This window comes from Mesitornis unicolor, unplaced genomic scaffold (genome assembly GCF_000695765.1).
Source record: "Mesitornis unicolor isolate BGI_N332 unplaced genomic scaffold, ASM69576v1 scaffold50820, whole genome shotgun sequence".
Lineage (NCBI taxonomy): Eukaryota > Metazoa > Chordata > Aves > Mesitornithiformes > Mesitornithidae > Mesitornis > Mesitornis unicolor.
The window spans coordinates 10140-37747 of NW_010159895.1; the positions used below are offsets into that span (position 1 = coordinate 10140).

General features: G+C 38.5%; 1 protein-coding gene across 1 annotated transcript; it reads left to right on the top strand.

Moving 5' to 3' along the window:
• Nucleotides 1–27608, top strand: ZFAND3 (zinc finger, AN1-type domain 3; the record flags this gene model as incomplete). The annotated part of the gene is made up of 3 exons (XM_010188133.1): nucleotides 1–208; nucleotides 10710–10775; nucleotides 27438–27608. Coding segments are annotated over exons 1-3 (445 nt in total), but the record flags the coding sequence as incomplete, so codon positions are not given.

Here is a 27608-nt window from a genome sequence, read left to right on the forward strand (position 1 = left end):
ATGACGTGTGAACTCTCGTTTTTGGTAGATTTCCAGAAGAAGCAGCCGGACGATGACTCCACTCCCAGCACAAGCAGCAGCCAGTCAGATTTGTTCTCTGGAGAAATGAACAGTGACAACAGCAATACCTCTCTAACCACGCAGGCCGCTAACTCCAACCAGCAACTCTTGACAGAACTGAATGTACCTTCACCGAGCAAAGAGGAATGTAAGTGCACAAGTCCTGCGTGACAGCGAAGGAGGCAGAAGCGTTTTGGTTTGTTCTCAGGCTTATGTTTTACTGGCTCCCTTTGGAAGTAAATGGCCTGTCTTTTGGGGAAAGGGAAAGGTTAGATATTCACAAAATGTTGATGGTATTAACTGAAGAAAAAGTTAAAAGAGGTTGCAGGAGTTTCTGACTTCGTAGCTGTTTGAACCACAGTATAATTTAATTACAGTTTTGAGGGATGCTTATTTTGTTAAACTTTTTCTTACGTTGCTGGTAAATTAATATGTATATTCTAGGATAAGTGCTGATGTCTTATGAATTTTTACTTTAAAACCTTTTGGTTTTTAGTAGTTGCAGTTGCAGACTGTAATCCATGTTTGTCTAGACTGCTCCTAGGTTACTTGCATAAAACTTAAGTTCCATGTAGTGATCCACCTCTTCTTTCGTGTCCCATCTTTCTACTTTATTGAACTCTGTAATTTAAAAATTAGCCCTGAAGGTGAGCTAAGATGTTAAAGATTAGCAAACACAGTGAGATAAAGTAATCTTTTAAGTTATTCTAAACCTCTCTATATATTCAGTGTCTAATATATGGAGTTTTAAAAATTCCATTCTACAACTTAAGCTCAGCTGTGTAATTTGTAGTTTCATTTTCTTTCAACTGTAGCTTTGTTTTGGTAAATGCTTTATGGAGAGAATCCTTCTTGAGCTGAGTTTGCTTTCACCTCTTGGCTGGTAAATAGATGTACACATTGCGAGAAAAAACATGCTCATTTTTTAGTGGGGAATCTGCTCCAGCTCTTGGTCATTGAGGCAACTGCTGCAAATAACAATGCCGGTGAAGCACTAGGACTAAAACCTTTTATACACTACACTTGTTTTCAGTTTTTGATACTGTTTGCATAGGATGGTTTTGCTGAGTTACTGAAGTGTTTATTCTGTTTACAGGTATGTAGATTTCGCATATATGTTCTTTTTACTTCTGCAGATTGGCTGTGGACAAAGCACAAAGTGTCATTTTGGGATTGTGGTAGTTTAGTTTATTAGACTAGCTAAAGTAAAACTTTTAAATGTAATTACTGTTTTCTATCTGCCCGTGAGAGTATTGTCATAAATACAGCAGGGCTCAAATGTGAATGTTTTGATACTGTAAGAGTAAACTTGCCAGGTAACTCTTGCCTTCCTTCGCATATGCAGTTGCTGCTGACGACGCACCATCTCTTCCTTCTGTCCAGCGCTTCTTCAGGGGAAGCCTGTCTTCTGCTGTAAAAGCAAGGCCTTAAAATCATCTTCCTAGAGATTTCACCAACATGTTATGCTTCAGTGACACATCTGGGCCTTCACAGGGCAGGGGGCTTCAGCACTGGCTCATTAGCCAGGATCTAATATTTGGTGTTTATAGGGTGCTTCTCCAGTGCTTACTGCGTCAGGTTTTCTGAAAATTTGTTCAGTTAGGAATTGTGTTACAACTAAGTGTTTCGGTTGTGGCTGAGAAGGTCTTGGGGGTAAGCGGGAAGGTGATTACAGAGATGGGAAAGAGGGAAGGAAATTAAATAGCGTCCTTCATCCTGAATTGCTCTAAGCTTGTGAACGTATACTGAAGGTGATGGATATTAGGCGGCACAGCCTGCAGAGCATTTGAAAATATTACCTATAAAAAAAATTCTTTATAACTTCCTGCTGGGGTGACTTTTAAGTGAAATACAGTGGAGAGATTTATTTACAGCTTGAGCTCTCTCTGTCTTCTCTTACATCCACACTACCACTTAATGAAGCTTAATATCATTTATCAGAAATAATTATACACAGACGGAGCATTTCTGATGGATAATGACCTCAGCATGGAAGATTCTTTCTCATAATGAGGAATGCCCAAACTTTAAATGTCTTTTTGATTTCAATTTGAGGGTGTCTTTTTCTGTGCAATATTTATTTATTTTGCAGCAAGTTCTGTCATTACAGCTGTGTTCTTCAAAGACTGATACTGTTCAGTGCCATGTGATGAGGTACAGCTACATGCTGGTCTGAGCAGAATTGTGGTTATTCACCAGAAATCGATGTATGAGGTCATTATGGTAATCTCTATCAAAGCATGGAAAGATTGGAGCACTCAGGAAGGATTCTTATGGTGCTTTCCACTCCTCTCTCCTCCCTTTCAAGCTTTTGAGATGGGTCTTACATCAAGGCATTTGCCAGAGTATTTGAGTCCATAGGGTTAGAGATCAGACAGAATTGCAGCCAGTCATTTAAGCAGTTAACAAATTCCATTCGTGTTATGACAGCTGAAGAGAACTATGGAAATCTCCTGTGGTAAGACTCGTATTCTGTGTCAGAGAAAGCAAGGGAGGTTTTGTTTTTAAGTAGCCATTTCATTTTCTTAACACAGAATGAATGATGTAGGAGAAAAGTTCCTTGAACTGGATTTTGCAGGAGTTCAGTCTGACAATATGCAAGTATTTCTACCTTTTTTTGTTACAGTTTTGATTTTCTGCAGGAATTTCTTTTGCATTCCTGAACACCTTGTGTACGCAACCAGGTTGTAGTGACTTTCCATCTTCTGCCACTCTCAGCTCTGAACAATCACCTACTCTCGTGGCTGCTTTGCTGATAAATATCTCTCCCCCTGGTAGATGAAAGGTACTTCTCAGTCTTGCATTTACAGTCAACAAAGAAGTGTTAAAGATTTATACTCAGAGTGATGCAAGCTTCAGGACTTCTTTTTCCCCCTTCACATATGTGTTGTTTTGATGCAGTGTTACTCATCACTGACTTCAAAAAAATGCTTTTGCAATTTAGAGGGGGGAAGAAACGTTCTAAGAATTTTGAATTTTTTTTTATCTCCCTTCTTGAGTCACCTTTTCTATCCAAAACCATCAGGTCTCAGTTGCAGTAAGTTTTCTGAAATAAACTTTTGCAGAAAAGGAGTATATTGATATTGGTATAGCTTTACTAAGTCTGGATGTGTATGGAATTTAACAATCTGTTTCTTAACAGATGGTTAAATCAGTCTAACTTGTGTTCTGCTGCTGCTTTATGTGCAGATACATTCGTTCAAGTTCTTGTATAATTTTCATCTATTCTCGTTTTTCCCTTCCTCTCTTCACTTAGGAGATCCTAATGGTGGTTATTTTGGTGTCAGTCACTGTATGAGTCAGTTGCTCTGTCAAAGTTTTCCTTTTCTTATTGGGTGGGCAGGATTTTTGTTTATTTTTAATAGATGGGGAAAAAGGGATTTGACAACGGCCCTCGCATCTCTCCCTCCCTACCTCCAGCCACCAGCACTCTTTAAAAAAAGTTAGCTTATTAAGGAAGGCTCTGTGTACTTTGTTAAGGAAAAGGTCACACTGCACATGGAATAATTTTGCTTAGTTTCAAGCCTTCATTGCTTTCTTCAGGGCTGTCACATTATTTTTCTGTCACTGAATGAGCAGAGCTAAAGCTGACGCTGTGCAGGTTTAAAACTAACTGTGGTGTTGTGTGACGGGAGAAATGTCAGCGTGAACAACTCCTGCTCTGGCAGCTGGATCAGGTTTGATATTTCGGTAGTTCTTAGCTTGGGTTGACATGATTTTATTTTAATTATGTGCTTAACTCTTCCTCGTCTCCTTGAATTAGCAAGAACCCCAGTTGAAAAAGGACAAAAGGAATCTGATGTTTCTAGAGCAGTTAAATGCTCCACATTTCTACATTGAAGACTTTATATGAAGATACACAAAGATCAGATATATGGCTGTAAATGTCAGAAAATACACTGGAGACTTCAGCCCAGCGAGAAGGTGATAATCACTGACCACACCTTCTGCGTGTGCTGAATTTTAGGTGCCTAAATATGAATTTTCAGGACTGAATGTCTGTAAACTTTGGCTAGTTACTGTGTACCTTCCAGAGTTTGAACTGTTGCATATCAAGCTAAAACATCATTAGTTTATCTCAAACAGTTGAATTGCAAGACGAGTTTGAAGAATGCTTTGAAACTTTATTAAGCATTTGCATGTGCTGCAAGCGCTGAATTACTCCTGATTATGAAGTTATTTTAGTGAAGTTACTTTATGTACATAAAATGTACTGCATCTGAGACAGAGAGGCACCAGGCTGCTGTAAAAGATACCTGGCAGAAAGGTGAAAGATTGTTTTTTCTACTGCACCTATTGGATGTTTATCCTCTGAATTTCATGGCTTGTTGAAGCATGACAGTGTAAAAAGCCACATAGGCTATAGTACTAGAAAAGTAATGATATTTTTTCTGTCTTTGGAATAATAATAAAAAAATCTTACGTTGTTTTTTTTTCAACATAGCCTTGTGAAAAATGGATAAACAAGTGCATCCTTTCTTTTCTTTTTTGTCTTTTGTTGAATGGCCTCTCTGACATGGTGCAAAAGGGTTCTGCCAGTTTATGACTTCACAGTTTTTTGCATTTGCCTGGGTTTGTCAGCAGAGCCAGAGATGGCAGTTTTCCTATGTATGTTCTGAAAATACTTTGGGTTATTATTGTGATATCCTTAATTACATTTTATGCCTTTAAGTAAGGACAGTGGTGTTTCAAAATGAGAATTGCTCTTGGTTGCTGTCCATTGTATGCTTTTCTAAATGCCCTGTCGTTGGAAATTCGGTCGCTCATTGCAGGAGGAGTCAGTTTTGGACATCCTGTCTTTTTTTTCTAATTCTGGCTATGGGGAACTTTGTTTTCTGGCTCATCTCTGACTGAAAGTTATGTGCATACTCACTTATATAAAGTATTAAATATACAGACCAAACTAGCTGCCTGTATTTGTCTTGCTTGTCACAGATGGCCATAGCAAATAATTTGCTTTTTTGCTATCCGGATTTATTTTGATACTGATTCATGCATTTTTCTGTGTTCCAAAAGAATACAATAACTGTTAAAATTATGCTGAGCTACAAAACTAGCCTACCTGGCCCACAGGATTTAATATTGCTATTAAACTTGTGCCCAACCATAACTGAGAAAGCTGCAGCCAGGTGATGGTGATGATGAATAATTCTAATTTTCCATATCAGCTCACAAGATTGTCGTGTGTTCGTTCTTGTATTCAACTTTGTGTGTCTTGAGCAAGAGGGGATACATGTCTAATATAGAACATGCACTTGGCTGCTTTTTGATATTACAGCCGTCTTTGGACTTTTGTGCCACAGAATAGGAACTACCCATTTTCTCTGGCTTTTTCTTTTATTAAGTTAGATAATAGCAAAAGATGTTTTACATCTTAAGGATTTTTTTTAGCCTTGTTTTCATTAGATGCTCTGTACATATAGCCTTTTGGTATTGTTTTTAATGTTAAAATAAACAGTAATTCAGCTTTTCATTTGGATTATCACCTAACCTGGATTTTCTTGAATATTCATCACAAAATACTTATTTTTTTAGTCTGTATACAAATACCTTTTCTCTGGGAATTTGCAAGAATGCTTTAAAATATAAAACCAGATTGAGCTGTGGGCTGTTTGAGCTGTCTTCTGAGAAATGCCACTATAGAGTATGTAGGCAATATATGGAATATACAATATACAGAACATATAAGCAGTTCGAAATTGGAACAAAATATGAGCAGTAGAAGTGACACCTTCATCATCATTCCATGGCGTGAGGATCTTTGTGTAAGTTTCCATATAATCCCTGCAGTCCCACTTTCATTTAAAGAACATTTCTGTTTCTTCTGTCATCTTAAGCAAAGAATCTGGCACATAGATTTATAAAATGAACACTTCTTTCCACATCTGTGGCATGATAATTTTTGCAACATAATGAAGAGCAGCAGAATAGTACCACTGTTAATTGTTCCCTCTGATTTATAGTCGCTTCACACCGCAGAGTAGACGGCATATCCTAGAGTCCCATTTATTAAAGTGAAAGGACCCCATGGAACATGAAACAGAAACGCAGTCACATAAGGAAAATGTGGGTTAGAGCTGCACGGCTATCAAGGTTACATAAAAATAATCTATAAAAATATCATTTAACTGCTGGTTTTGAAAAGCACAATTTTACACTTCAATTTACACCTGTGAAGCAGGAAAGTATCATGTCATTACAAATGAGGAAACTGAGGAAAAGCAGGTAGTGGAGTGAGGCAGTAGCAGGGAAGAAAGGGAATCTCAATCCTCTGTTTACTTCAGTGTAGTTATTGATTTACCAGCTGTTCAGCAGCAGCACAGTGGTCCAGCTTTACTTCCTTCTTCAAAAGCTACATGTAGATAAAGTTCCACAAAAGCAAATAATGGCAGATTTGTAAAACTAGAATTTGAAAAGTATGTGTTCGTATGTGATGTAATCCTCTCATCTGCTTGGTGATGACATAAATTATAATGCAGTTTATATATTCTGCAGCAAACAAGCAGTTCTTAAGTGCTGTAAAGTTCTTTTGGTTTTTGGTTTGGTTTTTTTTTTCCCTAAAAAGAGCGTATTGTGTCTGTGCAGACTGAATTAGAGATTTATGTTCCTGTTTGTTTATGTATTGGTGTTTGTAATCACTGACTGTTCTCAGACTCGGTTGCGTAGATTAATTGGATTGTGTCTGCACCAATTCAAGAAACACACAACTAGATGACTGGTTTGGACAGGTTTCCAAAGGTGGGTTCTTTCCTGCAAATAGCCATGAAATTTTCCCTGTCCTGGCTACACCGCTGGTGTCTGAGGAAATTCAGCCATTTCTTATTACCTTCTTCAGTCCACTGCATGCAGGGATTTGCTGGGATTTTTCTGGGAAGGAACCACCACAGCACCAAATGCTCACAGCAGCATTCAGACGTGGTTATGTCATTCTGATCACATGTTACAAAGCCTCAGGCTCCTTCACTTGTTTTTCATGTTTGCTCATTATCTGTCTTGCAGTTTTGTGTTACCTGTAACTGTTTCCATGTATTATTGTAATTTTAGGCTCTGTACTCTTGAAACCAGCTTGGTTTCACTCCATTCTGCATCTCTTCTTCTGCTCAGGAAGTGCTTCTGAGTACTGTTTGAATACACCTGACATGTGTACTCTGAATTCAAACTTAGCACTTCCTTAGCAGCAAAAGAGGGGGGTTACCCTCGTATTTAACTCTTTTTCTGCACAGGAAGATCTGAATGGAGTCACTTCTCTTTACAGAGACTTCAGGAAGGCAAAACAAGAAGTTACCCTGACTCAGGGGACGTCCTGCAGGACAGGTGGTCCTTGGCCATTGTAATCGTCTTTCAGGAAGAGAGGTGGACGTTGCAGAAAGCCATTCTAAAAGTCAATTTAAGTATATAGAAATTCTAATCGTCTGTAGTAAATAATAACAGTATCATAATAATAATAACAACAACAATATAGAAATATAAGTATTATATGAAATTTTACTACTTTAGAGAGGTAGCAGAGAAAGTGATTTGAACCTGTTTTTCCAAATTTGTATATTTAGAGTGCAGTTAACAGTAAGTTACAGAAAGCTAGGGATAAAAGAAGCCAAAAACAGCAGCTACATTAGCAAGACCTTTTGGTTTAATATATGATAATGTTTGACTTACAGGACCTTTTTTCATTGTTTATTAGTTCGGTTTGAATTTGCAGACTCAGTGATTCTCACAATTCTAATTTCTTTAGTAGCTTTTAGTATTTTTTCATTTTTAATGGTCTCCTCTTGGGATTACATTATTGCTGGGCAGTGGCGGCTTTTGTTTGGAAGAGGAGTTGCAAATGCCAGAGACCATGCACTGGAAAAAAATTGGGAGCAGAAGCTATTGTTTAATCTGTTAATTGATTATAAAGTAGAAAGATAGCGTTATTCTTCCATTTTAATCTGTTGTTTGTTCTGACGAAAAAATAGCAGTCTAGAGACCTGTGGGTTATGTCAGAACATACATGTGTACATGTGTAGCCTTTCACTGTGCACTGAGGTGTTTTATGTACCGCAGTTAAATTCCCTTGAAACATGTATTTTTTGGAATTAAGATGCCACTATATCCTGAATCATGCTAAGTACTAAGCCTACTTTTGTGTATAGTCCGGAAGGACTGGTGTTCTGCTGTATCTGACTTAATTTTTATCAAAGCTGTGGGAAATATATCACCCTATTTCAAATAATACAAAGATGCCTGTATTAGCCTTTATGTATACCAAAAGATTCAACGTAATGACTTCCAGGTAGAATTGCACAGTCAAGCCCATGCTACATAATACTGAATTATGCATGATATTGTTAATGATGGAACAAAAAACGTAGCAGAAGAAAGTGCTGCAAAGGACACGCCGCCTTTGCTGGCTATTAGGCTTTGGTGTATGTGCCTGCAAATCCCAAGATATTCCTTGCTGAGAATCTAGTGCTGTGCTATACAAATCAAAGCTATATGAAAGTAATACCTAATGAGGGAAAATTAAATAAAAGAAAATCTCTGAGACAGGGAAGTGCAGAATACATACCAACATACTGTACTTCAGAGGGTGAGAAATAAACATCTTCTATCTAGTTGGATACTGAAAGTGTCAACAAGTGTAAATATTTACTGTACAATAATTGCAAGGATTAGTCTTATTTGTTATTTCAGAGTGATGATGCCTGTCAATATCTGGACAGTGAAAACTGGGAGAGTGTAACTAAAATTATTTGAAGAGCTGCTGCATCTTAAGAGGCTGTTGTGGTCTAAAGTCAGTTCATTGAAGTTCCATAGCCTGTTGTATGTATTTTGATATATTCCATATCCTGTTGTATATATTGTTTACACATATTCTATATTAAACCCAAATGCTATGTACTTGGTCTTTGAAAGTTGAGACTCACTTAACAGACCTGCGGTATAATTTTTTGAATATTTAAAAGGTTTCAATAGAAAACTTGCTAAGGATTCTGCTGCCGTATTGATTTTCTTCTCAAAGGCACTAAAACCTAGACTAGGCATTTTTTCTGTGTGTGCCTTCTACAATAGCATTACTAACGTAGATCAAGATAATATTTTCAGTTATGCTGTTGCCTGTCGTGTGCAGCAATTCCTTATGTCGTGTTTGGGAGTTTCTTGTGTCCTCTTCACTTTGCTTAACCTCAGGCCAAGCCCTGATGAGTGGCCGCAGTCTTTGCCTGCAGGCCAAGCGGTGGCTCATTGGCCTTTGCAACCACCCCTTTAAAGAGCACGTGTTGCATGGTTAAGACATGGGGTATGTTGCCAGAGGGAGTTTTGGGGAGACCATAAAACTCAAGAAGTTTATCTGTCCTCCTCTGGAAAATTGAAAGTGTAAAACTTGGGACATCTCTGCTCCCAAGTGCATTTCATTGAAATCAAATGAACTGAAATAATTTCCTCACATCTTTCCCTCCCAATTGCAGAATTTGCTTTCCTTTTTCTGTAGTGGTACAATGCTGTGAGTTTTACAAGGTAGATAAATTTGCCCAAGACCTGATACTTACTGAAAAATAGAAATGAAAGACAAACTTGAAGGGGGAGCATCTTTGAGAGAAGCAAAAAGAAACAGTTTACTACCAGACCAGACAAAAATATTTGAAAAGAGAAAAATATTGCCAAAGTCACAGTGATACTTTCCAGATATGCAAAGACTGAAAAAAACATAAGGGCAAAAGTATTTTTCAGGGCTGAAGACTTACAACAGAGCTTAGTATGACATGATAACCTTTAATATATTGCCAGCATAGTACTGCTATATCACCAGCAGTCCAGTGCAAACTTGATTATTGGTATTTCGATAGCCAAACTCTACTAGACCTAACTTAATTTCAGGCTCTCTAGCATCATCCAATTTATAATATCCAATTATCAAAGCTATGATGTGTTATTACCACTGGTAATGCTACTGTCAATTTGTCTGGGCTTCACTGTGTGCGCTATATTTTTATTTGTTTATTTATTTTTACTGCAAGTTGCTGTGTACATTCAATCAGGTGCTATTTTAACAAGATCTCTGGAGAACTCCTCAACGATGATGCATGTTAAGAAAAAAGCCAGAAAGCAATTTGCACCCAAGCAGATACCAGAGGAGTGGGCAAGAGTCCAGACCAACAACAACAAAAAAAACTTAAGAAAAGTAGCAAGAGTTTGTCAGCACATGTTTGTGCCACACTTTGAAAATAAAATGAGAGCAAGATAAGAGGCAGAGTTGTTATCTCACTGGAGTCAGTGACAAGGCTTCTGTTGACATCAGGGAAGCTCACTTCATCTCTTGTTTTACTTGAGGGTCAGATAAATTTCTAACTTTGTTCCGACATAAACACCACCTTTGTCAAGGCTGGAAAGATTGCAGTTACAGCGTGTGTTTTCCTAAAACTGCTTCTTGAAATATTTATAAAATATAACATAACTTGTCTTTTTGTCCCAACTTCTCATCTGTTTTTTCAGCACAAGACATATTAGGATTTGACTGGGAAAGACATACTGAGGATAGTAGGCTACTTTGATATGTGCTTTCTGAAGACAAGCACTCCTCAGCATTTTATATTCCTAAGCACAATCTTAATGTGGCTGTAAATGTTAAATGCAGGTGACATTTTGAGACATACGATCTTCTCTGTTTCCAGGTGGGCCATGCACAGATACAGCTCATGCCTCGTTAACCACACCAACCAAAAGATCTTGCGACTCAGGTATGTGTTTTGTGGGGGTTGAGGGATTGGATTTTGCACGATATGTAGCTGTATGGTTATAGTTTAATAGTCAAGGTATAGTAGTAACTATATCTGGAAAATGCCAAATGAAAATAAAAATTGTTGCTTTGCTGTCAGAAATGTATATATAAAAGGATTTGTATGGCAGGTAGTTCATCTCAGAGTCCTGTTAAACATAATTCTGTAAATATACTATGTTTTCATTTAATCTTTGTAAACATAAGACAAACAGGTTTGATTTAAGTGTAATCATTGTGATAGCATTCTGGAAATCCTCACTTTAATGCAAAGTATTGAATAGAAAATTGGAGTACATTGACTTTACTTTCCCTGATCGAAAACACAGTAGAGACAGCTGGTGTTTGCACTGACACTAAATTTTACCTGCTTTGGATCTTTCAGTGACTTTATTTCTACATGGAATACGTAGATGGATAACCTCCCATGTAGGTGGTGTTAGTAGTGACATGTTAGGTCATTGCCAGGCTGAAATTGCTGCTTCTGCAGCAGATCTGTCACAAAGAGTGATGTGAGCAGTCATTCGGGTTACTCACATCGGCTCAGATCTTTTTCAGACTTGGGTTTTGCATTGGATTAAGGAGAGCTCATATGATCCTTTCCACCAGCACCACTGTGGGAAGCCACGACCTCCTGTGGAGTGGCAGTGGCAGGCATCTGGGTACTGGTAATGTTCTAGCAGTCTGTGTTTCCAAAATAATTTTGCCTATATTTGCGTTTATGTCCCAGTTGAGCAGTATTGAGTGTGCAGAAAGGAAGGGTTATTCCTGTTTGATTAAGGACTCTTAAACTCTTTCAGGAGTTGAAGGTCAATTTCCTCTGAAGTTGTTCTTTCAAAAAGTGATTCAGGTTCCCGTGTGTTTAGCCGGGCTGTACTTGTTCCATGCATGCATGATGTTAGCTTGCAGCGAGTGTGTGGTGATGCAAGTTGACTTGATCTGCAGTGAAGGAAAAGCTGCGTTACCTCGCACTTGATGCAAGCTCTCAAGTAACGCATGATGATGTGTGACAATGCTGTGAGGGGTGCTTGCCCATGAGCTCCCTAAGTTTGACACGGGAAGATGCTGAATGCAAACGCTCCAGAATAGGAAGACCATGAAGTTTCTTTCCTAGGTAGCTGTGGAGGGGTACCTAAATAAGACAAAATGTTTGCCACCGTATCCCTTGCAAACTAACCTGCTTTGCTCATGGTACTACTAAAATTGTATTTTCTTTATACGTTAACTGTTGTAATGTTTAAGTGTGGTTTTCATTGTAGAATAGTTTGAATGTTCCTATGGTGCTGTAGATACTGAAAACTGAGAGTATTATATGAATATTTTTTAATATGTGCTTGTGATTAGCAAAAAGGCAAGTAAGACCACTATTTGGAGTATCAAATGGCAACAGCAAAAGCTCCTTAGCATAAAGCAGATGAAGCTACTAGGCATGTTGAAAAATATCCATTAAATGGTTGGCTAGCTTTGCTCGGTAGTTCTCTTATTTTTGGTTTATGCTCATGTTTGGTCCCTACATGTTTGTATGTTAATCATTTGGTGTGTTTAGCAAGAAAATAAGGAGAGCTTCTTAATGTGATGCCTCAAGGTTCATCGTCAGTCAACTAAACCTAATGATTTTATATTACCTCAATTTCCCCCGATGTTTTTTACATTATTTGCTCAGTGATCTGCATATTTTGTTTGTAGTCCCTTGCACTAATAAACCTGTTACCAGGAGTTACTGTTTTCTTCTCCAGAGCTTGCATTTTCAGCAGATTTTCATTTTTAAAATGAATTGCCATGTTTTCAAAGTCCGCATTTGGGATTCCAGATAAATCCGGGAATTGACAGGAAACCGTTGCCTACAAAACATTTCCCAGAGAGAGTGTGACATCTTCAGGCATAAGCAGCAGACTCTGTAGGTGAATATTTCACACTACGTTCACTTCAGCTTAGTGTCCCTTCCTAGGAAGCTCTTTAAGTGATACAAGCAATGTTTGTCAACACCTCCTATTGTGTACAAGCCTCTCTTCTGTAAGTATTCTACATTTCTTCTGCTTGGAAGAGCTTTGAATGTTTTGTAAGAATGTTTTGGTGGAATTCATCTGTGTGGGTTTTTTTCCCCCTTCAAGTGTAGTTTTTCCCTGAAGTCTGCCCTATATCAGCATTTGAGACAGAAAATTAGAAATTTTACCTACTTACCTTGCATGCAGGTACCCATCAGGAAGATATTAAGGAAGGCATAAACCTTTCATATTTTTTTAGCATTAATGTAACCATTGAAGAAAGATCAGAACAATAAATTTGCCAAGACATAGGAAAAGTTCTCTTATAAAAAAAAAAAAAGAGCTTTTACCTCATGTACTTGTCCACTTGCGTGCGGGAGGAGCTGTTCAGATAAAAAACAGTATTATGTCACCAAAGAGTGGGATTTTTCCTCCTCCTGTTTGCCAGCATCACTGCTGTGGTAAACAGTGTTTCTATTCCAAACTGTGCCCACAGGACAAGGTTTGTAATGAAAAGAGTAAATAAAGCCTTGCAATCATTACTTTGGATGATGCCTCAAAAGCTTTTGAGAGCCAATGGTCTGCAGATTTTGTAGGAAAAAAAGATGAGACTGCTTGTCCTCTTGTATGGTTTCTGATGTGTTTTGATTTGTTTCCTAATTGTTTGGTAATGTTACGATTGGTGGCAGATACTGTGAGGCTTATTGCGTCAGTAAGGCATCCAGATCCCATTTATATTGGGTGCCCATGTTATGAAAGTGCAGTGCTAAGGGGCATATTACTCTTCTTTTTCTGCTGTACAACTTCAATGATGATTTCATATGCCATTCTAAACAGCCAGATTATAAAACATTTTCATCAGCTTAAAGAAACCTAGAAAAAATCAGTGGAACTGTGTGGGTGTGCTCAGTTTTAATTGTAAGGTGGAGAAAGTAGTAGAAACAGGCAGATAAAATGCAGTAATGATACAATCAATTCATACATTATATCCACAGAGTCAGTGAGTTTTTAAGTCCTTTATTTCTCAGTAGCAGTTCATGAGAAACATGCATTTTTAACATGTTGTATAGTTATATGTGCAGATAGCTGACATTTAATGAGGGTTGCTGCCCTGGCTGGGTGCGGTGGTATTTACATTGTGTGAGACTACAGCATCTGTCTCATTTCTCGATGCTTTTTCCAGTGTAAAATTTGAGTCTAGAAGAGATGCAAATAAATTTTTCACTGCCTGAGCAAGGCAGTTAAGCAGGTGTAACTTTCTGAAGTTTGGGGGTTATTGATGTTCTTACACTAAGGCGTGTGCTTGATCGTAGCAGTGCCAGAAATCTAAGTGCTTTGAGGCTGAACCTGTACAGTTGAGAGGACAGCCTTTTAGAGGTGTAGGAAGGGCAGGTTGTGAAAATAGAAGTACACGAATTTTCAGTCTGAGCCAAAACCAAGAAATCATTACTTTTGTACAATCATTGTTTATCAGTCTTTGTGTTGAGTAAGGACAGAAAGACCTGGTACACCACTAATTAGATTTTTAGATTTTTTTTTTTAATTGCTCTGAAGTGTTAAGCTCCTGAGCAAAATATATACAAAATATTGTTGAAGGGGGTTTATAACATTAAAACAACTTTGAGGTATGTTTTTCATTGGTGTTCCAAGGGACTCTTAAGGTGTTCTTTAGTGCTTGACTTCTGGAGGGCACTGTGTTAGAAAACCAACCTTCTCTCACCGACAGGAAAGTGATGACAGAACAGCCTTCAAGCAGCATCGTAAATCAGCCAGCCCTGGCAATAGTAGTACCCATTAGGGATGCTCTTCCCCCCCACCCTGCTCAGTTTCCAGCTGTACTAATAGAACAGCGCATCCAGCAAGGCTGTAAATAAAAGTTATAACCTAATAGGTGGGCGCTGAAGTGGAACGGACAGGAGCTGAGGCATGGCGGCCTTATTACTGCTCATCAGCAATTATAAACAGGATAAAGTGTCTGGGACTTGCACTGATGCAGCAAAGCTAATAGAGGCTGGGTAATGACACTGTACCGTGATCAGATGATGTATGTTGATGGGTTTTTACCGTCTCATCTTGCCTATTTCTGTGATGTGTTGTATTATCCGTTCTGTGCTTCCATATCTATTTGGATGGACAGATTGGTTTCCTCTCCTACTCAAAGAAGCTTGAGCGCATGCACTCTAGCTTGCTTTTTTGCACATACACTTTGCTGTAGTTGCCAGTGCTGGTTATCTAAGAGCCTTCTCAAAGCATTACGATTATTGTAGATTAAAATCCTCCTAATGGTAAGGATCAGAATAGTCATGTCTGTAAACAAATTTAAGGACTTGCTGCAATTGTAGGATTTATTTTCACTGTCACCTTGTTCAACTCTACAAAATCACCCTCATTCATTAGAAATACTGGCTATGGACACCTGAACTATCCTTTGCACAAGAGGCATCGCATGCGTTTTAAACTATATGTGTTATAACGACTGTGGTTGAAGAATCCAAAGAGGTGAATTTAGGGTCAATATATCAAAAAGTTTGTTAAAAGTCAGCTATAGCTGTGATAATCCTTGCCTCTGAGTTATAAAAACTTCAGCTGTTCCTGGGAAGGTTTTTAAGAGCTTGTTAGCACACAGTAATTGGTAATATTCACAAAAAAGTCTTTCTTGATCTTTTATCTATCACAGTCTAGCACGTTTCTGTGCTAGACATCTAAATCATCTCTACTAAACCACAGTGAAAAAAAATGCCTTGAAATTTAGCCTGTACTTGCTTTAATCTAAAGAGAAGTTTTGCAGGCATCTCCATAGTTCATACATTAATCACTCATGCTGTTAACTTCTGAAGAGAATTTTCTTCTGAGTAGTGGGAAAAACTACAACATTCAGAAATGAAAATGTGTGCAGCAGCATGACGGCGTGTGAAAACAGTGACTCCTATCCTTGGCTATTCAGTACAGCCAGGATAAAATAAATAGATTATTTTTCTATAATCTTATGGTATTGGAACAGGAATACTTACATCTGCCTGTGTTCAAGTACACTAAACTGAGATGAATGGAAACTCATCCTTTTCACAGTTGGTATTTCTTTGAAATTAACTTTCACACTTGCCGATTCCCAGGTGTCCCTTCCCTTTGCATTGTTTGTAAAGTGAGGAAGCTGCCCAAAGGGACAAAAATTATAATGTGGCTGTGGGAGTCCCATTTTGCATGCTGTATAGATGAATTAGAAATACTTAGTGTTTTGAACATGCTTATAAAATGTGCTAGTAATTTGTACTTAGGAATAACTCCTTTTTCTGATCAGTCTGTTGAAGCCATTCAGCAAAAGATCGCTGGCATTAAGAAATGAAACAAAATACTCTAATGGAACAGGATAAGTAGATTAATATCATAATTTACATGCTTATTAATGTTTCCCATTTTATAACATTGTATTCCCAAAAATTGTGCTAACTCAGAGGCTAACTTATGACTGTAAGGCAGTCATATATGATCTCTGTGTTACTAATGCATCCTTTCTAAAGACAACAGGAACACCTCAGAAACAGGGGATTGCTGCTTTCCCACTGCATGGTACATCAGGGTATCTTTGGTGCATGGTAGTGTGAGTGGCAGAAATGTGTACCAATTTAAGTAGGCTTTGGTTATACAGAGGTGCATAGGTTATGAGAAACAAGCATTTCCTCTCTTGCGAGGAGGAAGAAAAAAACCCAGTACAGTAGAATTGAAAATTAATACTGTACGCGTGGATGGGGAAGGAGGGTCTCCAGGCCTGTGTAACCTCCCAGCAGGTGCTGAGACACACACCTCTGGGTACCCCAGGCTGCCAGCTGTCTGAGCCCAGGACCATGTTGTCCATTCATTCAGTCTAAAATTTTCAAGTCCAGCATCCTAATAGAGAATGTCCTCCAGGCACCTAAAACTGTTACTCCTACTACCTTTATTTATGCTCTTAAATCGCCAAAATTCATCTTCTTTTATCCTTTCTGCTGTTTGGATATGCCCTTGAACCTTCCCTTTTTCGTTAGTCACCAAATAACCTGTTTAAAACTTTTTTTTATTTAAGTCCATTCCTCAGTTTTTACTTGTCTTTATCTCTTCAAATTTTTTGTCTGTTTTCATTTCCATATCCTGAATCCCATTATGAAAAAGACCACATTCGAAGTGGAATGACTTTGAGGAAAATGTACATAAATCAAGGGATGGTAGGAAAACCATTTTGAATGTCAAACTCAAGGTAGTAGCAGATGATAGGAGAGCAGTAAACACTGCCTCTGGGTTAGCTGTGTCAGCCGGACAAGGTGAAGGGAAGAGATATTTCCTCTCCGGTTGGCACTGGAACAGGTGGCCACAGAGGCCGCTAAATCTTAGTCCTTGAACATTTTGAGCACGGACTTGACCAGGCCCTGAGCAGCCTGATCCAGCTGTTTACTCTGCATCAAGCAGGACACTGGACTAGGTGACATCCAGAAATCCCTATTTTTTTTCAATGACACTAACAGAAAACAAATACGATCTAAATAATTAAAGGTATTTAGTGTAACCTCAATAGCATCCATAGCACATCCTAAGAGCTGAGGCAGGTAGGAGTACAGGTGGGCGTTCAGTGCCTCAAGCTTTGCAGAGAAGAGCCACGAGAGAGACACTTGGCAAGATGGGAGTGTTGGAATCGTCAATGCGAAGCGAAGAGCTTGGATAGTGCTCCTTGCAGCAGGGTTCTCAGTAGCCATGAGCAGGATAAGTGGAGCGTGCTATGGTAAATAAGATACTCCCCTGTCATGAAACATGTGTGCTACTGCCCTTATCGCTTTCTCACGACTTTTCCTCTATGGTCTGATAGGTGGTTTTCAGTCTGGTTGGTGAAATACGTGGTAAATACAGAATTGTGTGGTTTTAAGATCATTGTCTTTAAAATTCAGTTACAACCATATTCTTGTATTGGTCTTACAGAGTTATGAGAGAGGATTTGTCCTTGGATGTGTTGAAAGAGAAAAGTAAATATTTTATTCTTTATGTATATTTTGAGTAAAATGAAACAACTTAACCTTGAATATTTTGTTGTTGTTGTTCCATGCCATGATTAATTTTCTGAACTATCAGGATCTCTGTGATACAGTTAACTGAGCTTTGACAGCAGATACACAGCTGTTATTAGAGAATATACATCTAGTAAGCTTATTTGGCTTTACGCTCCTACCAGCTCTGAATTCCTTGTTTCACTACCGGAATCGACTCACAGGCGGAAAGCCATTCCCAAATAACAAAATTCCAGCTCATAACTTCAAATAAACTGTGTCTCCATTAATTTCAGGGACACAGAAATCAGGATTACATGTCTTGCATTTCCCACCTATAACCCCTTCCTAAAACTTAATAAAAACATATATTGGAACAGGACTGGGGCAGCTGAGGGTTTGCTTTAAATTCGATTGGGCTTGCCCAATAGCAAGACAATACAGTGAATGTAGCAAAGAATAGTTGAGACCATTAACTTCAAAATCTGTGAGGGCCTCTGTCCCTGTCAGACTGAAGAACTGAATTGATTTTACCTCAGCGTGTTGCAGTCAGCACCTTGATCTGATCTACTGAGATCAGAAGGACAACTTTCTTACTGGTAGACTTCAGCAAATGAGAGACAGCTTTTTATCACTTCAGATCTGGTATTTTATTGCACTGGAGGATTTTTTAACAGTTGAACGTTAAATAACTGGCCTGAAATATATTTAAAAACACATAGGCACTTATATTTGGTTTTTAATTTTTTTTTAAACTGTCTTAAATTAAAACACATGTAACATTCAGGGAGCGTGTGTGACCCTGTTACTGCTGTACTTCCTGATGTGAGGGCAGTGCCCCAAAGGTTTCATCTGATGCTTGGTGAAGGTCTCTGTTATGGCTAATGATGTCGGTGGGCTTTCTGTTCTACCTCTGTGCAGATCTGGTCTTTGATTGAGGTTAGTGTAGATGCTTTCCAAATATCTCCTTCCAGAACAGTAAGAACTGCCCAGTAAACCAGCCTGACTTCTGATGCATTGTTGACAGCTATCAGGTGTACAGATACTGTCTTCTGTGCCAGGGCCTGGGTTTTTTTCCCCACAAAAATTGCTGGAAAAAGTAACACAATCAAAATATAAACTGATTTTTAAGTTTTATTTAAAATAACTGAATCAAAACGAAGTGGCTTTTGAAGACAGACTGGCTGTACATTTCAGAACCTACTCTTAATGCATTCAGTAAAATTTTTATGAAAAGATAGGAGCTCTTAGGTTTTTTCCCTGAACATTAATCAGTTACAGTCCTTGGAATTGTAGTCTCTCATTGCAAGGTTTCTGTTGCTAATGACATCAGTGAGGTTCTACAGTTAATGACAAATAAGATTTTTGAAAGATAAATATTGCAAATACATATTTTTTTTTCACGGCTAGCTGGCGAGAGTTCTTTACAGTTCCTCTTCCGAATCTGTGTCTTAGCCTTGGAAAACCCTCATTACACCAATGGGGGAAGGGTGTTCTAAGAAAAACTCATTGTGTGAGTGAAAAATAACAGAGCAGGTAGTTTCTATATAGAACTGGTTTAGGCTATTAGTTTGAAGAATTACCTTCCTGAATACTGTATACGGTCTGATTGATGAGGACATAGCTGGAGTGTACTACTAGGATTTTGGAGCAGAGCAGCACCGCTTACTTATCCGCTCCTGAGCTGACTAGCAAATATGCAATATTTATAGTATTATCTATTCCTGTTAATCTAATGTTAGAGAATTTCATAGAGCGTAAGAGGGCTCTCATTAAAGTCAGCAAAAACAAAACTATGATATTGTTCAATGCTTTTGAATCTCCCATTTTATCAGAGCTAGTGTAAGCATATTTGTGTGTTTGCACATACATATTCATATATGTTAATATACATATTTGAATACTAGGAAGTAGTCTTCAGGTGCTGTGGAATGACCAGGATGTTCATGATTTGCCCATCATAACTTTTTCATCATGTACCTTCCTGTGTTACAGCTTTTTTCTTGTGTTTCTGTTCTTCCATTAGCTATCGGTATTTGTGCTCTATTCCTTCACTTAACAATCCTGTTCTGATTATCTAGGCTACTTATGGTGTCTTTTTTCTCCAACTTTAACTGTCACCAGAATCCGCCTTTGTCCCTCTTCCAACCCTAACCCTATGCTGCTAAAATGCATAATGTAATAACGAGAAAATAGGTTTAAAGTGACACCTGTATAATACTTTTTTGAAAACTAGTGAGCTTAGAGTTGTGGCCTTTTTTCTTTTCTGCAAGAATCATTCTTTGTAGTAGTCTGAATATATGAAGGGCTTGAGATGCTGTTTGTCAGCTATTAAAAAAACAACCAACCACCCAGAACTTTTTCCCTAAACACCCTTGGAGTAGTATCTGGGAACTCAGTCTTGTGCCTGCACACCCTCGCAGTCCCTATCTGTGTATGATTTTGCAGCTATTTTTAAACACATTCTTCAGCTGCTTACCCTTGTAGCCAGAGCTGAGCAGTGGGCTTAGCGCTCAGCAGGGCTGTCCCCTGTGCTCTCTGCACAAACTCCTCTGTTGCTGTGGGCTCCAGAGGTGTCCAGGCTTGGCTGGTTGGTGGGGTTCAGGAAAGGAAGCCCGTTCACTTCGTCAGATGAGATATGATATGATATGATATATATATGATATGATATGATATATATATGATATGATATATATATGATATGATATGATATGATGTATATAATGTGATATGATATGATATGATGTATATAATGTGATATGATATGATATGATATGATGTATATAATGTGATATGATATGATATGATGTATATATAATGTGATATGATATGATATGATGTATATATAATGTGATATGATATGATATGATGTATATATAATGTGATATGATATGATATGATGTATATATAATGTGATATGATATGATATGATGTATATATAATGTGATATGATATGATATGATGTATATATAATGTGATATGATATGATATATATAATGTAATATGATATAATAGCTATATTAATAAACGAAGTCCTTTTTTCAGTCAGCAGCAATAGGGGTAGCCATTGCCTCAGGAAATGTTTCAACTAATTGAAATGCCCTAAGTTAATCCATCAAAGGAACTGTACGGTACAGGTGCCTGAATACATTTCAATATGTACTTGTTTGAGTCAATTGGGTGTATAAGTACAAGTGTTTAACAAAGAAATGAACATTTCCATTAACTAAAGACATGCTGACATCAGAGACTGTAGGGAGAGGTAATGCAAAAATTAAACTATAAACCAGATGTAGTACAGGAGCATAAATATGAGATGAAAACTAATTAGCTTTGCACTTAATTTAGCAATTATGAAATTTATTGACAGGAAAGGATAATACACATTTTCACACTTTTTCTAATTATAACGTAGCTAAAATGCATGCAGTAACCTATGTATTTCACTGTTTGTCGTACCATTTTCAACTTGCATTTCATTCTGGGTTACTGGCACTAGATTAGTCTCTTCCATTTCATTAAAGATAGTACTTAGCAGCCTCATTAGGTTACACAGCAGTACAATATACTTCCTTTTTGATGGATGGTAGTACCAACAATACAGGTTTAGAGGAAAACAAAAAATGTGTCCGGTCAGGTTTTGAGCATCTCCAGGGATGGAGCCTCCACAAATCCCCCGGGCAACCTGGGCCAGTGTCAGGTCTCTCCTAAAGAAAAAAATGGTTTCTAATGTGTAAGTGGAATGTTACTAAAATTATAGGGTTATGTATGGATATGCTTCCACACTTTCCTGTTTTTCTGAAATCATATGCCATTAGTAATATATGCATTAATACTCATTCACAAATATATATAGAAAACACTTAAGTAGAGAGTGTTAAGTTTTGAAGTTTGATGCTAAGAAACACAAATTAGGTTGATGCACATAATCCACTGGGGCTGGGAGCAGCTGCCTGGTTTCCTAAGGAAATAAGCCCCCCATAGTTTGTCTAGCAATAAGTTCTGAATCTCTTGGATTGTTTTAACCAGATTTCACAAAGCTATCCAGGTCTCAAACACACTGATTTCACGTGCAGGTTTTATACTTTATACAGGTGGCTTAATATTTGGAAGGCGGTACACGTGTGACATGATACAAATCTGTCTGTGTTTGAAGTAACCTGTAGCTGTGGCTGCCAGCCCCTCCACATCAGGCCAGGTTGCTTTTTGGGGGGTGACTGCTGGCCAGGGGCCCACCTTGCCTTGCCTGCATTACAGGTTGTCCAGATTCGAGTCAGCTGGAGCCTCTAGGCTGTGTTAGGTGTGTTAGCTCAGCACAGCCCGATGCTGTTACACAGCGTATTTGTCCAAGTATCGCACTGATCTTGTGTGCTGTCAGAGGTGCTGTCAGTCTGGCCGCATACACAAGTTCTGTGATGCTCTGGAGTGTTTCACAGCAATGCAATATATATGCTAAGTTTCATTAGGTTTTGCTGGGTTTTAGTATTCATTAAAAAAAACAAAACAACCCATAAACACAAAGTTGCTGTCTGTAATTAAAGTCTTTTTCTACTCTCTATTGGAAAGTGGAAAGGCAAATTTTGCTGGCAGACTTTGAAGCACGTCAGTAGTGTTTTATATTTGGAAGGCCTTTCAGCAATGCTGTCCATGACGTACCTCAAACAGCAAGGGTAGAAGTTTTTGGGGTTTTTCGTTGTTGTTTGGCTGGTTGTTTTTACTCATTAGGGCTGGGAAAAAAATCTACTGTTGAATGCTAAAGTTCTGTAATGCAACTTCTGGGGGTTATTTACAGTCTCCAGAGAGATTTCATAGGGAGCCTCCTGAGGCAAAGCAGTGGCTGACAGAACTTGAATTCTGTAGGGACTATTCCTGTGTGGTGTCCCTACTCCACATTGTATAGGGACGATGAGTTTTAGTGCAGTTGCTTCTAAACACTATGGAGGAGAGAAAATAAATCAGTGAAATGGTGATACTAAGGGCACTGCAATGATTCTAGAAAAGATTGCATGGTTACATGTTACCAAAGGGTTTATAAGAATTTTTGAGACATCTGTCTGTAGTTTTTTATGAAAAACTGAGGTAATTTCACAAAAGAACTTTTTTTCTTATGAGCATGAGCGCTTCCAAAGAGGTGTGCGCTTAGGTTTCTGACGCAGCTTTGAGATGCAGTCTTGATTGTGTGATTGGATGAGATGTTCATCCCAGTGTATGTATCAGGGTTTCAAAAAACTGTTTCCACAGCATTATACAGCAACAGGGAGGAACTGAAGTGGTCACAGTGTCAAACTTGGCTCATAAAATGTTAATCTTTAATTTCTGTCCCTTCATTAATAGTCAACAAGCAAGTGGGTTTTGGAACAACTGTGTTAATTTTAGGTTCATTTGAAGTAGAGGAGATGATTTTAAATAATGATTCTGGTAAATGTGATAGGAAAGATTTGTAAAGAGGCAGTTTCCTCTAGATGAAATTTCTAATGCATAGTCAACATGCCAGGGAATTAAGTAGTCCCTCATCTAAAAAAGGAATAATGAAGGGGGGGGGGGGAACCAACCTAGAAACGGGCAACAAGACATTGCTCAAACTTTATTTAATCCCTGTTATGTAGTGATTGGCTGTGACCATGGAAGTTTCTTCATGGACAGAGGTTTAAATAGCTCAGGCTCCTCTTAAAATAGTTTCAGAGGAGACGGCAGTGATGTTTGAGGGTTCATTAATTATTGCTCTTACTAGTGTTTGCACAAGCAGCTGAGATTGTAAATGTCAGTCTGTCACTGTGATGGGTTCTTTATAAAAAGGAAAAAAAACCTGAGTGCCTCAAAAGCTGTCATCAAACCAGAGATTAAACAGATCCATCTTGTTCTTGAAGCAAGCAGCAGCAGAGGAGGGCCTCTCTTTTCCCATCTCTTCCTCTTTTCCTCCTTTCCTGTTACATCTCCTCAGCCCATGTCTCTGCTGGGCTGAGAGATTTCCACCCCTCCCTAGCACGCCATGAAAGAGCCATCATCAGCATCATCGTTAGTGAAGCCCTGTGCGTGCAGCCTGCATGGTCCTCTGTGGCAGGAGAGTGAGCGAGTGGGTTTCAGCCCTGACAGTCGTAACACCATTTAGTTGGAAAATTTTGAGGGGAGGACATGAGTAATGAAGACGAGAGCAGTGACAGTGAGGAACAAATGTGAGTTGCTGTCCAAGACATCACAGGATTTTTAAGAACACTGCTCTGCTTGTTGTTTCCAGTCAAGCCTCCAGTTTCAGTCTTGCTCAGCTGAAGTACTTTGTTCTCTCATTTCAAAGGGGAATTTGATAGGTTCACCACAATTAGAAGACTCTCCATCGGATAAAAATTAGAAGAATCCTTATTTCTTATCTCTGAATTAAAATTGTGATGGGAGACTGTCAATGGCAGTTACTCTGCTGGGCATTTAATTTGAGAAATTTTGGGGATGTCTCATCTCTCTTGTTGTTTTTCTTTATTTTTACAGAAAAGTTTTATGATTTTGACATCTGCAGGTAAAAGAAAAGCATTATTTTTTTATTTTTTTTTCTGTCTCAGACTATTTGTTGGTTTAGGTGTAATGCTAAAAAGCAAGCTGAGTGTGGAAAATGTTTCTGAAAAGCAAAGCAAGAAGTAATCATCTTTCTAAGGAAAGCCACTGTCAGCCACTGGCCAAAAAATCCTATTCTGTGTAGCCATTTTTGATTGTTTAATAGTTCACACTGAGAATTTACTCTTGACTCTAGTTGCAGCACTTCACCCTGTTCATAGGGTAATTTTTTTTCTGCAGTCCAGGTAGTAAAGCTGTGCATGACAATTCCCTTTTGCTGTCAGATTTCTGAAGTTTAATGTTGCAAGGTTCCAGGTGCTGGAAGATTTATTTTGTGTCCTGTATTGCTTGTGTCAGTATTGTGGAAGGCAACGTGATCTGAAAGAAATGTATGCAGGACTGAATATACAAGTTCTGATTTCCTATCTGTGCTTTCTCCTCACTTCTTTTACTTGCCCATAAGAAGATAAAAGTGTGTGTGTGCTGTTGGTCCATTTTGTCATGAGTGTGAGCTGGTGCCAGCCTATTCGAGGCACTGTGCAATCACTGATCACACAGCTGGTGCTTTCCCTGATAGTCATGCCAAATTTACCTCAGCATTAACACTGCTTAATTTATGGCAAAAAGATTTGCATTTTAAAGATTAATTATCTAAACTTTCATTTCTGTCATATTAACCATCTTCTGTTAGTATTCATTTAGTCATCACCAATTAACAGGAAATGTATAATTAAATATTGTAATTATAGGACTACTAGCCTGACTCGGGGTAGCTATTTTACTCATTAAGGCACATGGCTCTATTACCTGATTAGATACTGGTTGACTCATACGCATGAATCCCTTATTTGGACTTTATTATAAGCAGATCACTATGGTTTCCGTCGGCTTAATTCAGAATGCCAAATTTGCTTCTGAGAAGTACCAGAATGGCTTATGTTTCCAGAGGCAAAGATGTGAGGGAAGCAGCTATTTCAGAATAGCGGTATGTCTGAGTAATGGACAAAGTACAAATGGTGAATTTCCCCGTCTTTGGCAACAAGGTGGGCTGGAACAGATCTCTCCTGAACCCCGACTCAGCCAGGTTGCAGTACATAAACAGCCTGTCCAGGGGTGTGCCCTACTCCATCCAAGGCTGGCCTGCTTTTCTGGGCACTTGGAAAACAAGTGGCTGTGGTAGGACTGTTGCCTTGGCGTGTGAGTCAGGATCTCTGCAGTCTGTTGAGGGGATCTTTCTCTTGGATCATTTAATTTAAGATTTAATTTAAGACAGGACTAGTTGTTCTGTAACTGTATTAATTCATTATGCACTATTTCCTTTTCTGTGCCAAGGCTCCTGCACAGCCAGGCATGCAGAGGTCGCGTACATTATGTTCTGAACGTTAGTTTAGACCTAATAGATGTATTTTATAATGTGTAAATTGTAATCCATAACATTGATCAAAAAGAAGGCTGCATTGAGGCACACATCAGATAAAATTATTGCAGCCTAATAAAACCTTATCACCCATATACTGTGCAGAAAGCAGCAGCCTTTTCTATTAAATGTGAGATGCAGGGACTTTGTAGTTACTGAAAAGTCAGGCACATCTTCAACATATCTTAAGACCAGAAATAAAGTAGACCCAAGTGAAGTAAGTTTTATATTCATAATGGCTTTACTATTGGAGTCCAAGAACTGGAAGAACAGTGTGAGACAAGGTCTGAAACACAGGTAAGAAAACTGGGTTAATTTATACCACACATGAGGACAAGGGAAAGTGAATGGAAAACACCCAGAGGGAGAGACTGGCAAGTATTGCTAGTCTGACTTCATCAGATACTTGGTCAAAGAAAGTCATGAGGTTGATAAGCAGTGGATCAGATCATTGACATAACAAGGATATGGACAGTGTTCTAGCCATGGCAGTTATCTTCTCCTGGCTGATCCAGGACCACTAACACAAAGCAGACAATGTTTTCCATGAGCATAGCACATCACGCAAAGGTAAAAACACATTCAGTAGGCTACCATCCTGCCAAAAATATGTAGGTGTCTTGTTATTTGTTGGATTAATGTCCTTTCAAAGTGGATTTAACTGAACTAATGCTTTTTTTTCCTTGATCACCATTTTGCACTAAAATGCCTGGCTGATTGCAGTAATGGTTTTCAGTAGTTGGTCTCCTTGAAAACTACTAAAAAAAAAATAATTTTTAGTACAGTTTGGATTAAATTTATTTGCAGCTTCTGTTTAAAAGAAATACAGAACTGATTCTGCTATGTACAGGTTTGGGAAGGAAAAAAGAAAAAAAAAAAAGGACACAACACTACCTGAAGTAACACTTTCCTGAACTTTAAAATTCTTAAAGATTCCTGGACTTCTTAAGATTTTTCACACAATATATTCATATAAGCTGAAATTTATAAAGTTATTTATGCAAATAGTATTCTGACTAATTCTTTTAAAATGACTGAGCAATTTGAATTAATAGCATGCATGGACAGATTTGGGTTATTTTGTTTGTGTTTGTATTGTTGGTGTACACTAGTTTACATTTAAATTGTTACCCATGTGGAAAGAGGGGGAGGCATGGTATGGGGCTTTCACGTACCACCTTCAGTCACAAGAGGCGTAGTTCACATGCTGTGCCTTAAAAATCTCCTTCCTGCCCATGGAGGAAATAGGTCGAACCCATGTTGAGTTGTTTTTCCTCAGCAGCCTCCTTCGGTGAGTTTGTGCAGGGGAATGAAGGAGACACACAGGAGAAACCAAATGAGATGACAGATGAAGCCTATAGTTGTTTAGGATGGTGTGTACTCTCTGTGTCCCTCTCTGACTCAGCTGCGGCAGGAAGGAAGCTAATCGGTGCATTTTCTGTTCGGTACTGCCCGCATGATGGGCTCTTATAGGGAACAAAGATAATTTGTCCTTTACTTGGTGCTCATTTTGATTGTTAAGAAATTGTGTATATGCAATAGAATGGGAAGTATCATGCTGCTTGGTGGTGAACCCGGCTGAAAGCAATATACCTTCAGTCTGCCCAAAGGGATGCCTCAGCAAGGAAGTTCTAATATTTTTCCTAAAATATTTGTTGTGAATACAACAGATTCACAGTCGGAGAGTGATGCTTCTCCTGTGAAACAGCCACGGCTACTGGATGACAGTAATGACAGGCCTGAAGAAACCAGTCGATCCAAACAGAAGAGTAGACGCCGGTGCTTCCAGTGCCAAACAAAACTGGAGCTAGTACAGCAGGAACTGGGATCATGTCGCTGTG